Here is a 17,508-nt window from a genome sequence, read left to right as displayed (position 1 = left end):
GAAGCACAAAATATAATTAAATAACAAAATTAATTACACAGTTTGGATGTACACGACGAGACGAATCTTTTAAGCCTAATTAGTGCATGATTAGCCATAAGTGCTACAGTAACCCACATGTGCTAATGATGCGGTCAAAGGCCTCAAAAGATTCGTCTCGTGGTTTCCAAGTGAGTTCTGAAATTAGTTTTTTAATTAGTGTCCGAAAAGCCCTCCCGACATCTGGTCAAACTATTGACGTGACATCCAAAAAAAATTTTGTTTGGAACTAAACGGCCCATCAACACTGCTGGGAGTGGGGGATCGTTTTACATGGCCTTGCCCTGGCCCTCGCCGGAGGATGCGCCTAGCCACGGCGATGGGCGCAATAGTGGCACGGTCCGAGGTGCAAGGCGATTGTTGGCCAAGCTTAATTTCTTCGCCATTCCGATACTTTTGTGAGTTTTCATTTATTCTAGTTGGAATTGTGATCGGTTACGTTTGATCTTGGAGTTGTATTAGCGGTATGCATGGTGTAGAGTTCATATTAAACTATGTTGTCCGAGCTCCTCATAAATATGAGAAGAGCACTCGTAGTCATTGCCTCGGGGATAGTCATTGTTTCAACTGAACCTAGCCAATAAATATCGTCTTGTCTCTCGCATATGTCATCTCGGTAGGTCAATCTTTGTCTCTCGCATATGTCATCTCGGTAGGTCAATCTTGCTTCCGCGTGCTTATTATAGGGTAGGGCTTGTTTGGTTTCCTAGAATTCTAGGAACAGTAACACTTTAATTGTTAATTACGGTGTCAAATAAAATCAGTTTATAAAATCTACTTCAAAACCCTGCACTAGGAACTCTGAAAAATCTAACAAGACCTTTGAACACATGATTAGAGAATAGTATTGTAGCATCATTGTAGCTAATTATTAATTAATTACCGTCATTAAATTTCTCGTGAAAAATTAGACTCATCCCTAAAGAGATTTTACAAATAGATTTTATTTAGTAGCCTATACATATGAGATTCTTTTCTAGAAGAGATTAGATTAGAAGAAACCAAACAAGGGTATTCTAACACCAGTGATCAGTTGGAATTCCATGTCCTCAGACCAAATTCGTCAATTCGTCGTTGGCGTGTTCTAAGATCTTAGACTTTTTTTTTGTTTATGGGGCGATCTTAGACTTCAAGTAAGAAGTAAGAAAAAAATGACTTGTTACTTTGTTAGCCACGAACATGAACAGCCAGCAAGATTAACTTGCTAGAGGACACCCACACAGTACTTCATCATATCTTCTTATTCTGGACTGTGATACTGAATATATATTATATTGTTAGCGACTTTAACGCTTTGTTAGCTCGATTCTGCTCAAAATACTACGAAACTAAAGCTCGCCATGCATATTCGTAGGAATGGGACGGGAAGGAAATATAAAATGGATATCTGAATCCGTACGAATCGATCCGCTTCCAAGATGGAAACGAGAACTAAATATGAAGATGGATTATCCGACTGAATCAGTATCTATACGAATCTGATCTGTTTTCATCCTTACCTATTTGTCAATGGATGTCACCACGGATTGGAACTCCAGCTGGTCTTCATCCACGGATTGGAACTCTAGTTGGGCTGTGTTTAGATCCGCAAAATAGTGGTAAAATGAGTCAAAACGAATACTGTAGTATATTTCATCGTTTGTTTGTGATAATTGTTGTCCTACCATAACCTAACTAGGCTCAAAAAATTCGTCTCATCGTGTACATCAAAACTATGCAATTAGTTTTTTATTTACTTATATTTAATGTTCCATACATAGTACTAAAAATTTGATGTGATAGATGAATAATAAAATTTGGAGTGAGAAATTTTGAAACTAAACACACAGCCCTGGTCTTTGAAGTCGTCGCTGGTGTGCTACATTTCTCCATCAATCAATGTGCTCGCTTAATTTCAAGTCCCAGCAATAAAAGGCAGAGGCCCACCGGCGTCCTTTCAGTCTCTGCAGATACACGTCACCGGTAGCAACTAGGAAACTGCATGCACATCAGATGACAACCAGAAGCATTCCGGGAGAAATTTCTCGAAGAACAGTGCCTACCTGCAGACCAATTGAAAGGCCGGAAATACCAGAGTTCCTAAATAGCACCATAACGTGCTGTAATCCAGAGTCCCCAGACCAAATCGCTCCTCCGCAAAAAGAACAGAGAGTTTCAAGGCTCTGTTTGGTTTCAAGTAGCACAAGTATCACAAAAATTTTGATCAATAATTTGGAATACTAAATAAAAGTAATTTATAAAACTAACTCTACAACTCTGCGCTACTTCGCGAGACGAACCCAATGAGACTTTTGACCGCGCGATTAGAGGATGATTACTGTAGCATCACTGTAGTCAATCATCAATTAATTACTGTCATTAGATTCGTCGTAAAAAGTTACACCCATCCGTGAAAAAGTTTTGCAAATAAATTTCGTTTAATACTCCATGCATGTGAGATTCTTTTTTCGGGAATCGTGTGCGATAGGTGTGATAGGGAAATCAAACAGGGCCCAAAGCAAAGCAACAACGGGTATGCTTCACATCTTCATCCAAATACTCTAGATACTATACACCCCGGAGAGGGAAGCTTGTGAGGAACCGGACGCCCATGACCCGCCACGTAACCCTGCTGCGTTGAAAAGGTGAGACCGCCTGTGGAGAGAGGCGTGCGACACGGCCCATGCTTTTGCAGTGCCCACGTGCCGCGCTGCAGCGGCGCGGCACCGCTGGCCCCCACCCCACGCTGAACCAGACGGAGGCCAACAAGAGCCTCAGCTATTTCGCCTGTGCTATGGCGCTGCGTGTCCGCTGGGCGTGGCAGCCTTCCAGGGTGCGGTAGATGGGTATCGCGCACGCACTTGTGGGCCCAACCTGCCCGGTCATGTGCGCATCACCCGCCGAGGCATCAAGCACCCTCCTTGCCTCGCTAAAATTTCCCTCTCGCCTCGCTCAACATGGACCCTTTGCCATCCCGTGCTCTTTGCAGACCTGCAGTGAACGGGCGCTGACCAATATGAAGGTGATACAGGCGCTCAGAGCACATATCTGCCTCCACCGTGTTCAACCTCTTGCCGCCTACAAGAGAGCTGCTATTGTTTGTTTCAATTTCGGAACTACATTTTTTTTTCTCAATTTCGGAACTACATCTTTTTCTATGCACGTGCTTCGCAAATCGTATAACTCCCAAGTTAGCTCTGTTTGAATCCAAATGTTAATAGGTGCAGGTGCTAAATTTTAGCACTCCAAATGGAAGTGCTAATTGGGTGAGCTAATCTTTAGCCAACACTCAACTTTAGCATGTCTATGAGTGCTAATATGTGCTAAAGTTACCACTCATTTTTAACTCCTCCAAATAGATCCTTGGTCCACGCTTTTTTCTTTAGTCTGACCTACATCCTATTTATAAGTGGTTGTTTGGATCTAGGTGCTAATATCTAAAAGTGCTAAACTTTAGCACTAACTTCTTCAAACTACAGTGCTAGGGTGGGCTAACCTTTTGCAAAAATTCAAAAACTTTAGTATGGGGTATGATTGTTAATACGAAGTACTCTCTCTATCCTGAAATGTAGGGCGTTGTAACTTTTTGCCAACAAAATAAAAAGATGGGGAAAAAATGCATGTACCCCTCATTAGTTCGATATTTCATTGATTAATTGCAGGATTATCAGCCAGGTATTAGTTTTTTAGATGGGTCAGCTAGCTATTGATTGTCGAACTAAAATCTAAGAGATCTTCATTCCTTTTATTATTTCCTAGCCCACTGGAATTAATGGGGGAGAGAGATAAAAAAGAAACTTAGAATGTCTTGCATGGTTACAAATTTTAAACTCTTTAATACCTTAAATTTCAGAATGGAGAGAGTAGATGATAAAGTTTAGCACCTAACTTTAGCTAATTCAAATAGACCCTAAGTCGGCAACTCTGCATGTCTTATACGGGGTTAGTATTTTTATTGTTTCAACTGTTGTACTGCAGCCGTAAAGGCACAATTAATTAATTATACTACACTAATGCTGATAAATGATAATATAGTCCATACACACGTCTTCTCTGCAGGCGCGGCGTTAGCGCGCCAGTAGCCATAGCCATGCTCGTTTTTACCCACACCAAGAGCTTCACACAGGCATCTACCCAGACAAATGGTACCGTCAAGAAGTGTATAGCCCATGAGCGGTCAGCTCTCCTTACGTTTAGAGTTGGCCTATCAGACCCTACAGACCGTCTTTCATCATGGGAAGGTAGCAACTGCTGCCAATGGAAGGGTGTCCAGTGCAGCAACACAACTGGTCATGTTGTTAAGCTCGATCTGCAAGGCCCTGATCTCAACTGTGATGTGCAAGCGCTTAGAGGTAAGATAAGCTCCTCACTGATTGGTTTGCAGCACTTACAGTATCTCGATCTTAGCTGCAACAGGTTTAACAAGGAGCAAATACCGGAGTTCTTGGGCTCTCTCCATGGTTTGAGATATCTTGACCTATCACAGTTGAGTTTTGTTGGAAGGATACCACCACAGCTGGGTAACCTCTCCAACCTGCGGTACTTGAACCTTGATTCCATTTGGGGTAACACGCACTCCACGGATATCACCTGGCTGTCACGGTTATCTTCCCTTCAGCACCTCGACATGAGCTGGGTCAACCTCAGTACCATCACCAACTGGGTTTCCGTGGTTAACAAGCTTCCTTCTCTTGTAAGCCTTGATCTTTCTTTGTGTGAGCTTAGCACCAGCCCTGATTCTCTTTTGCATTCAAATCTAACATCTCTTGAATCTCTCAGCATTTCGGATAACAATTTCCACAAGCGTATCGCACCCTGGTTTTGGGATTTGCGTAGCCTTAAGCAACTTGATGTCTCATACAACCAATTGCACGGCCCATTTCCATATGAGTTAGGGAATATGACCTCCTTGGTGCACCTTGATTTATCAGTAAATAACCTAGTGGGTATGATACCATCAAACCTGAAAAACCTTTGTAATTTGGAAGACTTAAATTTGTCTGGCAACAACATCAATGGGAGTATAACGGAATTCTTCAATCGTTTACCAAGTTGTTCATGGAATAAATTAAAAACATTGTTTTTACCCAATAGCAATCTGACCGGAAGCCTACCAGCCAAATTAGAACCCTTCAGAAATTTGACAAGGCTCTACCTCAGCAGTAACATGCTCACTGGTCCAGTGCCACTGTGGGTAGGGCAGCTCACAAATCTAGCTGAATTGGAACTCAGCTCTAACAACCTAGACGGCGCCTTACATAAAGGACATTTGTCAGGCCTAGTAAACTTGGAGAAATTGTCTCTGTCTGACAATTCCATAGCCATCAGGGTGAACTCGACTTGGGTTCCTCTCTTTAATCTGACAGAGCTTGAACTTCGATCATGCCTTCTGGGGCCTAAATTTCCAACGTGGCTTAGATGGCAAATAAATATATACAATCTCGATATCTCAAACACAAGCATATCAGACATGGTCCCAGATTGGTTTTAGACTATGGTTTCCTCGGTGGACTTTCTGAACATGAGAACTAATCAAATTAGTGGTTTCCTATCCCCTAAAATAGAACTTATGAGAGCATCTGCAATGGACTTAAGTTCTAACCAGTTTAGTGGTCCTATACCTAAGCTTCCTATAAATCTAAAAGACTTCGATCTTAGTAGAAACAATTTATATGGGCCACTACCACTAGATTTTGGAGCGCCCAGGCTTGGAACACTTTTTCTATATGATAACTTGATCTCTGGCACTATTCCATCTTCATTGTGTAAATTGCAACTGCTAAGATTCTTAGATCTCTCGGGTAATAAGCTCACTGGAACACTTCCTGATTGCCAAGATCATGAATCCACAACAAATATGACAGGTTTGAATATTCGTAATCTAAGTTTAAGAAACAACAACCTCTCTGGTGAATTCCCTTTATTCCTCCAATACTGCCGGCAACTCATATTCCTCGATCTATCATACAATCAATTTTTTGGGACTTTAGACTCATGGATTGGCAATAAGCTACCATCATTGGCATTCATGCGGTTGAGACACAATAAGTTTTGTGGTCACATTCCGTCTCACAAACCTGATTAATCTTCAATATTTGGACCTTGCCTACAATAACTTATCAGGCATCATACCAAAATCTATTGGTAATTGGAAGGGGATGGCTCTAAGAGACGAAAAAGATGACGAGTACGATAACCCAATGAGATCTGGGATGGCAATTAATATAAATGAAATGATGGACTATAAGGACAATTTCACTGTAGTCACAAAGGGTCAAGAACAGCTATATACCGGAGAAATAGTTTATATGGTAAATCTGGATTTATCTTGTAACAATCTTACTGGAGAGATACCTTCAGAGATCTGTACTCTTGTTGCACTGAACAACTTGAACTTGTCATGGAATGCCTTCAGTGGAAAAATTCCAGAAAAAATCGGTGACTTGGTACAAGTAGAATCCCTTGATCTATCACACAAGTTATCCAGTGAAATCCCCACAAGCTTATCAGCTCTCACATATTTGAGCCACTTGAACCTGTCATATAACAATCTATCAGGAAAGATACCATCTGGAAATCAACTGCAAGTACTCGATGATCAGGCATCAATCTATGTTGGCAACCCGGGCCTTTGCGGTCCTCCTCCCACAAAGAAATGTCCTGAAATGAACTTGACCCCTGCTGCTCCAGAAGATCACAAGGATGGAAGAGATAACATTTTCCTTTTCCTCGGCATGAGTTGCGGATTTGCGATGGGCCTCTGGTCAGTCTTCTGCATCTTCTTGTTCAAGACAAAATGGAGAAATGCTTGCTTCGCATTCTACGATGCTTCATATGACCGGGTTTATGTGTGGCTTGGCTGTCGTCGCTGACAAGAAAAATGGATACTAGTAAGTCGGAACTGAATCAGAACCAGTTGCTCCTGAAAGTTCTTCTTTTTGTAATAATGTGGGAATTTTAGCATGTATCAATATTTTGCAGTACTTGTACTACTCATGAATACAAGTGATCTTTGGCAAATTCAGGTCGTGATTTAATCGACATAGATAGGGGCTCTGTGCTTATTACTCCTACCCTATTTTCCCGTTTTTACAGCGGTAGTATACATTAAAATTTCGGTGAGAAAACGCGAGCAGCGGGCGTACCTGGAGACGATCAGAGGGACGCTCGCCATGCGATCAGATTGGAGACTTCCCCTTCTAATTAAGTTGGCCTCTAGCTGGCCGCTCAGCGAGGCTCAAACGCTCGACGCCCCCATCCTGAAACGAATCGCAGGGATCGACAGGAATATCGCTAGATGCAGATGTCTCCAGAAGCGAGAAGGCCGTTCGGGTGCAGGCGAAGCCGAGCATGTGAGGGAGCAAGCGGTGGCGTAACCCACCATGTAACACCCCCTCCATCCTAAAATAAATATTTTTAATGTTCCTCAAAAAAAATATTTTTATAAATATTTTTATTAATGAGATATTATTATATCTATATAATTAAAGCAATCCAAGATACTAAGAAAAAATATATGGGCAAACACATGATGAAAACATGGCGGACCCGGGGCCGGCGATGGTGTGGGCTCCGCCAGCGGAAGTAGGCCGTGTTTGGTTGCAAAAACCAAAATTCCAAAAAAAAAATCCGGCACCTGCATGGAGACTTGAATCTAGACGAAATAAAAAACGCATTGCGACTGCTGTCTGTAAATGGCGAGACGAATCTAATGAACCTAATTAGGCTGTAATTAGATGCTAAATTGCTACAGTAATGCTACGGTAAATAACCTCTAATGACAGATTAATTAGGCTCATTAGATTCGTCTCGCGATTTACAGACGAGTTCTGTAATTATTTTTGTGATTAGTCTATGATTAGTACTTCAAATGTAAAAAAATGCATTTTCAAAAAATTTACGGGAGGCAACCAAACACGGCCGTAGTCCACATGCATGTGCAAGCTCCGTTAAGCCTGGCAAAAAATATAGCATGAGCAGAGTTAAGGATAAAGGCACAAATTATTTTGTGGAGTGCAGACTATCAGCTTACCTTGCACTGTTGTATAACTTTCGACAAACATTGTTGTTGGGTAGGCTTGCGGGGTAGTATTAGACTTGCTGTTGGTCCGGGTCAGTTGCGATATTGGCCCGAGCTTTGTAAAATTTCTAGATCCGCCACTGCATGAAACCAATCAAAAGTTTAGTGATACTAATTTTCTAGTTTCAATGCTTATGCATTTGTTAAGAATATAGACAACCTAGTAATAAATAATTTTCAATTACAATTGCTATAAGTAATTAGAGGCAATAAGGAATTTCTTAAAATTAGTGATGTGTCTAAAACTTTCCTTTCTAAAGAACAATCTTTTTCTAAAAGGCCTGTGATAAGATATTTCCTCACCTTGGGAATGGCCGTAAGCATTGCGTTTTCCTTTGAGCTATCATTCTCATGACCAGGTGCCATTCACATGGGCAGAGAGGTCGATGTAATTGTAGGTTTCTCTTGTCGTTCAAGTGACAGCAAGTGAGATCCATGTAATTAGAGGCAATAAGTCAGACCGGTGTGACTGATAGGCTTCTATAGTGGACGTATCTGTGGAAGTGGATATACATGCTCCTCGTCTCTGAACATTCAGATGCAGTCTCTTCAGGCAGAGACAGCTTCAGTCTCAGACTCAAGACTCATTCTGTGTGAGACAATTCAGTTTTGGTATTCCGGATGCATGGGTTTTGAGTCTTATATAGATCTTTTTCACAGGTCATCACATGATTTTGGCTCCATTTGTCGTCGTCACCACTCAGCACTCACCAATTCTTGCAACCCCAACTTTTTTTCCCTTAACAGCTGCACCTGTCTCCTAACATTTGAGAAAGTTTTTTTTTCCTCTGGTAGGAATACCTCTTATTGATCGTAGAAAGCTTTTTGTTTTTTTTTTTGGGAAAAGGCAGTTAGTGATCACAAGGATGAAAATACTGGGTTGGTACCAAATTGTCATTACTGGACTGCCAACCCGCCACGGTGATGACGTGAATTACAATTATCCGCCTGCCGCGACAGCCAAACGAAACCATGGAAGGGAAAACGTCTCCCTGTGTTTTCATTAAGCTAGGACGTGCTCATGTTGAACTCTACACTTCATTAATTAGAACGCCTACTAAATCGTCGGAACAATTGTTAATTTAGATACAAATTTATGTATTACTAGCAAAAATGTCCATGCGTTGCTACGAGAAATAATATATTTTTGAAAATTTTATACTTATGATTCTCCATTCGAGGCAGGACAACGAGGGGGTCGGTGCAACAGGAGGGGAGCAGAGCACGTGCCTAGGAGTTAGAAGCAAGAGGCTGTTGAGTGGGCCCACAGATGGAGAGCTCCCTATGCATACTTTAGGGGGTGGGAGGGGAGATTTGGAGACCTCCCTAGTTTAGGAACTCAAATAGAGAGTCTGCTGAAATTGTTCTTTTTGATTCCACCATTCAAATTTGGGATATGGGACTTGATAGATGGTCTGTTGGAGTTTCTCTTAAGACACAAAGTATTGCCTTGCAACTTTCCGTTGTATATTAGTGCTAGTCAAACATCTCTTACATCGAGTTCACTCACGGTGTCGAGACCAAGACTATTTATTAACTTCGGAACCATTCGACAGTTTCGATACAAGTCCATCATTCAATCTATATCTTTTTATCTATGGTATCCTTTTTTTAATATCCAGCTGCCGTTCAAGTCCTCTAGTCTTGGGCAACCTTATGAATATCCAGCTGCCGTTCAAGTTTTCTAGTCTTGGGCAACCTTCCAATTTCTAATATTTAGTATTTAGAAAAATCCATTATCATTTTTTTCTAAAGATTTTTGGATAATAATAACCTTAATTATCAGTTTACATTTTATTTTGTATTTTTTTTGTTTTCAAAACACGAGAACTGAAATTTATTTTTATTTGAAAATACACTGAAATTTATTAACAAAAATTCAGTATAACTCTGCATTGTCGCCCACCTTGTGGTAGCTAATGGCCTGATAGGTGCAGGTAGCTAAGTAGAATATCTACAGGTAGCTAATAAGTAGAATATCTAGCTCCGCATGCTACTGGCACCAGCATACTTGGCATGTGTTTGATTTCGAGATAAGTTAGCAGGATAGGATGCTCTTGTCCCTTTTTTCAGGATAGGGCAATCCTAATTCTTGTTTAGTAGGAGGGATGATTCGATTTTTGGTTTGGTGCAAGGCATGAGATAGGGGAGACCGGGAGAGGATGAATGGCCGTCAGCCTCACATTTACAAATATTCCGCTCGGGCATTCGGTCGAGCACTTTGTGTACGTCCTCCTGCATGTCGCTGGCCAAGAAGGATAACTCTCGCCCTGCCGGCAACCATAGAGCTGCAGCTCACGCAGCCACCGATGCTCAAGCCTCAAGGTAGCATGCAGCGGAGCTCTCCTGAGATGCGCTGATGCTCCATCTCACCCACGCCGGTGGCCGCGACCTCAGCAGGCCCCTCCGCACCCATCGCTGGCGTGCGTACACCCTGATCTCGTCCTCGCACTACTGCTCGTGGGGCGGCTCGGTGGCCACGGAGGAAACGAGCGGCGGCGGAAGCTTCAAAGAGGCACTGGGACCGCCAGGATGAGGGCGGGAGGCAGAGGCTCCGCCGCGGCTGCTGGGGGCGCAGTGTTCGGGGAGACCCTCCTCTCGGCCGCTGTGCTCGGGAGGGTGGTCGTCGTCTACGCCGCGGGCGTCCCGGCGTCACGTCCGTATTGTACCCTCTGCCTGACTTGGACACGAAGCGATTTGCACACGGAGGAGGCGACGGACGGACGCAAGTCCCGGTTGAACAAGACATGGGCAGAGGAGCTGTGCGTGGCCGAGTCCAGATGGAAGGCGGTGGTAGCTAGGGAGGGCGACTGCACGGGACCCACCTGTCGGTGTCTAGCAACGGACCAAAAGTCAAATACCGCAGAAACGGTCCGCTCTTTATAAAAATAGGTAAAGATAAAAATATTTTATTACAAATTATTTTGCTACAAATTTACAACGCGGCGCGCGTATTTCATTGATCCGTCCAGCGCATGCATGCGTACAAATACACTGCTACTTGTACAACAAACCTGTGCGATCCCAGGTTCTCTTCATCGCAGATACTCGTGCACCCTGCAGTACGTAGCAGTACATACGAATACGTACGTCTACGGTACACGCGCGAACCCCCCGGCCGGGTCGCTAACTTCAATTCACACAGCGATCGAGCTCGCTCGCTCACTTGCCGGGGACGAAGTTGGTGGCGTAGGCCCAGGCGTTGTTGTTGACGGGGTCGGCGAGGTGGTCGGCGAGGTTCTCGAGCGGGCCCTTGCCGGTGACGATGGCCTGCACGAAGAAGCCGAACATGGAGAACATGGCGAGGCGGCCGTTCTTGATCTCCTTCACCTTGAGCTCCGCGAACGCCTCCGGGTCGTCGGCAAGCCCCAGCGGGTCGAAGCTCCCGCCCGGGTACAGCGGGTCCACCACCTCCCCGAGCGGGCCGCCGGCGACGCGGTACCCCTCGACGGCGCCCATGAGCACCACCTGGCACGCCCAGATGGCCAGGATGCTCTGCGCGTGCACCAGGCTAGGGTTGCCCAGGTAGTCCAGCCCGCCCTCGCTGAAGATCTGCGACCCCGCCTTGAACCACACCGCCTCGCCGAACTTGACGCCGTTGCGGGCGAGGAGCTCCGGGAACACGCACCCCAGCGCGCCCAGCATCGCCCACCGGCAGTGGATCACCTCCAGCTCGCGGTTCTTGGCGAAGGTCTCCGGGTCGGCGGACAGACCCGCGGTGTCCCACCCGTAGTCGCCGGGGAACTCGCCGGTCAGATAACTCGGGGGCTCGCCGGAGAGCGGGCCCAGGTACAGCACGCGGTCGGGCCCGTACCAGGGGCTGCCGGACGCCGCCGCCGGCTTGGGCTTCGCCGCGGTCTTGCGCATCGTGATGCGGCCCTCGCCGAAGACGTCCCTGGCGCTGGCCGCCGGCTTGCCGGAGAGCGCGCAGGAGGTCAGGGCCATGGTGGCGGCGGCGGCCATGTCGATCGGATCACTGCTCTTGCTGCTGCGACGCTCTGCTCTGTGACTCTGTTAGAATGTGGTTGGGTGTGATGACTCTGTCGGAACACGGGAGCTGCTTTTATACGTGGGGATTGGATAGGAGGCCATCTTTCGCTGGGCTGGGATTGGCCGGTTGGCCCTTGCCGGGATGGCTAGGCGGCTGACGTGGCGCACGGCAGGGCCCAGTGGCCTATCACACAAGAATCCCGGGGTGTGCCACGTAGGAATGGGCAGAGCTAATCAGGAACTGCCACTTGGCGTTGTGGAGAAAAAGAGTGGATGAGATAGGCTTGGTTTTGTCGTCACGTGCTTCTTGCTAATTGTCAAAAGTAATCAATGAAGTGTTGGTGTTTGATTGATCCCAACAGGTGGCTCTGCTCACATGTGCATGCTTTCTGGTCCGTACGAACAAGTAACCTGTCTTCTGTAATTTTTTCTTGCATAATACGGTTTGGTGGAAATTGAAGAGGATGAAATCTCCTTTGGAAAGGATTATCTGAACAAGCCTGAAAGTAAAATTAACATAGCACAAAAGGACAAACTAGAAAACTATGATGAGTATTTTTTGATTTCAATAAACATGGTTGTTTATTGCCGGGTTTTCGAGAGGTGGTTACAGAAGCCTGGAATGCAACTTGCTTGCACCACGAGCCGTTCCATAAACTTTATCACAAGCTCTCAGTCACGGCCACAGCACTTCGTGAGTGGAGCAAGCAGCTCATACCGGACGCCAAACTGCAACTTCACATGGCACTTGAAGTGATATTGAGACTTGATGAGGCACAGGAGTTCAGACAACTCTCCCCAGAGGAGCAAACTTTGCGTAAAAGGCTCAAGCTGAGGGTACAGGGGCTGGCTGTCATCGAGCGTGCCCGCCACAGCCAAGCAGCCCGGCTGAGAGAATTAAAATTAGGCGACGCCAACACCAAATTCTTTCACCGTCGAACCAACACACGCAGGAGAAATAATTTCATACAGCGACTTCAAAAAAGGGATGCTGAGTGGGTAACTACGCATGATGGCAAAGCGGCCGAGATACAGGCTCATTTCCTCGAAGCCATGCGACGCCCACCAGCTCGACATGCAGACTTCAACTGGGAGCTCCTGGGCATCCGATAGCATGACATGACGGCACTCGAGGAGCCTTTCACTGACCAAGAAATCAAGAACACAATCGACCACATGCCAGGGGACAGAGCACCGGGCCAGATGGTTTCACCGGCACCTTCCTCAAAGCCTGCTGGGACATAATAAAACATGATATTATGGAAGCAGCTAATGCTTTTCACTCGCTCAGATCTTCTAATCTGCAGCTAATCAACTCGGCCAATATAATTCTAATCCCAAAAAAAGACGGCGCGGACACGGTGGGAGACTTCAGGCCAATAAGTCTAATCCACTCTTTTGTGAAAATCATAACCAAAGCTCTAGCACTGAGATTACAAAGATTCATGCCCTCCATTGTATCATCGTGTCAGAGTGCATTCATCAAAACAAGGAGCATACACGACAACTTTATGGCAGTGAGGACGATGGCACGACGCTTTCACAGAAACAAGACCCCGGCTCTTTTTTCTGAAACTGGACATCACCAAAGCATTCGACTCGGTTCGATGGGAATACCTCCTTAATCTCCTACAGCACATGGGCTTCCCACTGTGCTGGAGGAATTGGATCGCAGCACTCCTTTCCACTTCCACTTCGAGGGTATTCCTCAATGGCGTGCCCAACCCACCGATACATCATGGCAGAGGCCTACGGCAAGGCGACCCTCTATCGCCACTCTTGTTTGTCATCGCAATTGACCCACTGCAGAGAATCTTAGACTTGGCAACTGATATGGGTGCTCTTAGTAAATTGAGAGGACGACCTCCGCTTCTCCACATCTCTATGTATGCTGATGATGCCGCACTCTTTCTTGCCCCGGCACAGGATGAGGTCCAGACTCTGGCCGCAATTCTCAATCACTTTGGGGAAGTAATAGGGCTGAAAACTAACTTCCTCATGTCCACTGTCATCCCCATTCGATGCCAAGGGGTTCACCTTACTACTGTACTCAACGGCTTCGCGGCAAGAAGAGCAAGCTTCCCAATTAAATACCTTGGCCTCCCACTGGCAACAACAAGACTGAAAAATGTGGACTTCCAACCAGTGGTGGATAAAATGGCAAGCAAGCTTAATGCATGGGACGGCCGGAACATGACTATGGCTGGGAGACTCACCCTTGTGAAGTCAGTTTTGACCTCACAAACAATACATCTCCTCTCTGCCCTGCGCGTGCCAAAAGAGATCCTCAAGCTGTTAGACGACAAGCGAAAGAAATTCCTGTGGGCAGGCAATGAGGAGCTGACGGGAGGAAAATGCAAAGTTAATTGGGTTAGAGCGGCAAGATAAAAAAAAGGAGGAGGACTTGGAATTCTTCACTTAGGTAAATTCTCGCGAGCCTCGAGATTGCGCTGGCTGTGGAAGCAATGCAAAAAGGAACAAGGCCAATAGTTGGATACTGAAACGCCATGCACGACCAAAGACAAACTACTCTTTGCGGCGGCAACAAACATCACAGTGGGCAATGGTGAGAGAATTTCATTCTGGGAGAATGCATGGCTTCATGGCCGCAGGCCAAGAGACATAGCACCAGCGGTATACAACATCTCAAAAAAGAAAAATAGAAGTCTACGTGAGGCGCTTGTAAATAACAACTGGGTGCGTGATCTTGACTTACACAATGTGCGCTTCTCAGCTGTCCACTTTTATGAGTATTGCGACCCCTGGTGCCAAGTGAGCCAAGAAACACTTCAACCTGATATCCCAGACAACATCGATTGGAAACTCACAGCGGATGGTACGTTTACAACAAAGTCGGCCTATGACGCACAATTCTTAGGTTCGACCTCCACCAACTTCGAAAACCTCTTTTGGAAGGCTTGGGCGCCGTCAAAGTGCAAAGTGTTTAGCTGGCTAGCCATCCAAAACAGATTATGGACGGCTGATCGCCTAAGTGCAAGGGGGTGGCCGCACAACGACAGGTGTGTGCTATGCCGCGCAACACCAGAAAGTGGGATCCACTTATTTGCAGATTGTCGCTTTGTTAAGCAAATTTGGGACGACATCAGCACTTGGGCTAAAGTGGATGGTCTACATCCGGCAGCATGGCAAACTTTTCAATCGATGGAGGAATGGTGGACCATGATTGCACGGCTGCCCTCAAATGATGCAAAAGGCTTACGCAGCCTCGTCATGCTGGTGATTTGGGAGATCTGGCTAGAACGCAATGCAAGAATTTTCAAGCATAAGGAATCATCATGCCTGAGGCTGATCTCTAGGATTAAGGACCAAGCGAGCAATTGGATGGCGGCAGGCGCCAAGTACTTGGCTGCGCTCTTGGCTTAGTTGGGGTGTTTGTTACTTTTGTTTTGTTTTTCTCTTTTTTGGCCAGCAAATTTTTCTCATTTTTGTGAAGACCTGTGCTCGAGCTTTGTACAGTGCTAACTCTTTTGTTCCTGCCCATTGGGCATCCTTCTTTTTAATATAGCGGGCAGCTCTCCTAGGTTCGTTTCAAAAAAAAATAAACATGGTTGTGCCTTGTGCTTAAACCTTGAACAAAATGCTCATGACTCGTTCGTTGGCTCACTTGATTCATGACTAGTCGGGGCCTACTTGTGCCCCTGCATGCGCGAGGTGGTGATACGAGTAAGATGTGCTGAATTTGTATGCGTGTGCATGCATCACCATGGGGCACTCTACCGTGGATAAAACCAAATTATTTCTAAAGGAAAAAAAGGGAGTCTACGGAGTGGTAGTGTTTCTGCAGAATATTGTCATTTTTGTGAAGGACCGGGATATCGCGCGACGCATTGCGCAAATGGCGATCGCGTGACCCTTCTTTTTTTTTCCGATTTTGGAATCTTACACGGCCATGGTCTGCCTTCACATGTCTCTTCCAGCTATACTTGTCTCACTATCTTACCCACCCATATATAGCACGTAGTAAGAGCTTTTTAACATGCAACTTGTTTATAGAAAATATTTTATCTCGTTCATATGATCTCCATTTTGAATACTGATAGCACCGTTGTGTTCTTCGTGACAAGACGGACAAAACTAGATCTCAGTTGCATATATTTTGTAAACGTTTTCAACTAGTAGTAACTTATGTGAAAATTTAAGTATGATACTATTAAAGGAGTTGCCACACATATAAGATATAAGTTGTCACACATATAAGATAAAAGTTGTCACAAAAAATATTTATAAGTTCATATAATAACAAAGTTGCCAAAAAAAAGCAAAAATTATGATAAACATAAATTGTCACAAATAAAATTTATAATATACATAAGTTGTCACAAATAAAATTCATAATATACATAAGTTATCACAAAACACAAAAGATGGCACACATGTAAGTAATGGAAAAAAAAGTAAATTATCATAGTCATAAGTTTAAATACAAGTTGCCATAAAATAAAAGTTATTGTATCTGTAAAACAAAAGTTGTTACACATATAAGATGTATGTTTCCAAACATATAAGATAAAATTTGTCATAAAAAGTATTTATAAGTTGTCACAAAAGCATAATTTGTTATAAAATATAAGTTGTCACAAATAAAATCTGTCATATACATAAGATGCACTAGTAGCAACTAATATTTACATTTCAGTTTTATATTATTGAAAAAGTTGCTACATTATGCATATATAAGTTGTTATTTGTTATACATATAGGTTGCCACAAAAACATAACGGTACATATAAGTTGTTATAAGTTTATATACAAATTATCACAAAATAAAAAGTTGTTACACATATAAAACAAAAGTTGCCAAAAAATAAAACCTATTATACCATGAGTTGCCACACATATAAACTGTGTGGTAAATCTATTGACATCTTATGTTTGTGACAATTTATATATGTGACAATTTATATCTTATTCGTATGAAAACTTTCCGTTTCGTGGCAACTTATTCAATAATATCAAACTTAAATTTATACATAAGTTAATACTAGTACAAAATCCTGTCGAAACATATGCAAGTGGGGTCTAGTTTTATTCGTCTTGTAGTGTAGAACATAATGGTATAATCGGTTCTCAAAACGAAGATAATGTAAATGAGATAAAATATTTTTTATAGAAGCTTCGTATCAAAACAAAGTTCATTTCCTCAACCTAGTAGTTAACTAGGTGATGGCGTGAGCAGCTACGCAGGCAGGCACAGGGGCCAAAATTATGGGCTGGTCCGATGTGGGACGTTGGGCTGCGACGCGGAGGAAGGCCAGGTTGAGAGGGGACGCGCGCCAGCAGAATAGAATAGCACTTACCTTTTGTGAAATAGTAAAAGGCAAAGCTCGACACTTCTAAACAACAGCCCATTGCAGAGGGGGGACAACCGAAGTTGCAGAGTTGCATGGACCGATTTAGGG

At 44.3% G+C, this 17,508-nt stretch overlaps 2 protein-coding genes across 2 annotated transcripts; one reads left to right on the top strand and one right to left on the bottom strand.

The window, feature by feature from the left end:
- The first annotated feature begins 4,099 nt into the window (after positions 1-4,099).
- Positions 4,100-7,038, top strand: LOC120707304 (receptor-like protein EIX1). Its single transcript, XM_039992183.1, has one exon. It carries the CDS (start codon positions 4,109-4,111, stop codon positions 5,507-5,509), a length of 1,401 nt encoding a protein of 466 aa, XP_039848117.1. The 5' UTR covers positions 4,100-4,108; the 3' UTR covers positions 5,510-7,038.
- Positions 7,039-10,956: 3,918 nt separating this feature from the next.
- On the bottom strand, positions 10,957-12,134 carry LOC120707303 (chlorophyll a-b binding protein of LHCII type 1-like). The gene has a single exon (XM_039992182.1). The coding sequence runs from the start codon at positions 12,059-12,061 to the stop codon at positions 11,261-11,263; it is 801 nt and encodes a 266-aa protein (XP_039848116.1). The 5' UTR covers positions 12,062-12,134; the 3' UTR covers positions 10,957-11,260.
- Between the last annotated feature and the right edge of the window lie 5,374 nt (positions 12,135-17,508).

Source organism: Panicum virgatum, chromosome 5K (genome assembly GCF_016808335.1).
Source record: "Panicum virgatum strain AP13 chromosome 5K, P.virgatum_v5, whole genome shotgun sequence".
Lineage (NCBI taxonomy): Eukaryota > Viridiplantae > Streptophyta > Magnoliopsida > Poales > Poaceae > Panicum > Panicum virgatum.
Note: the sequence above shows the minus strand (reverse complement) of the source record. Positions and strands in the feature narration are given on the sequence as shown.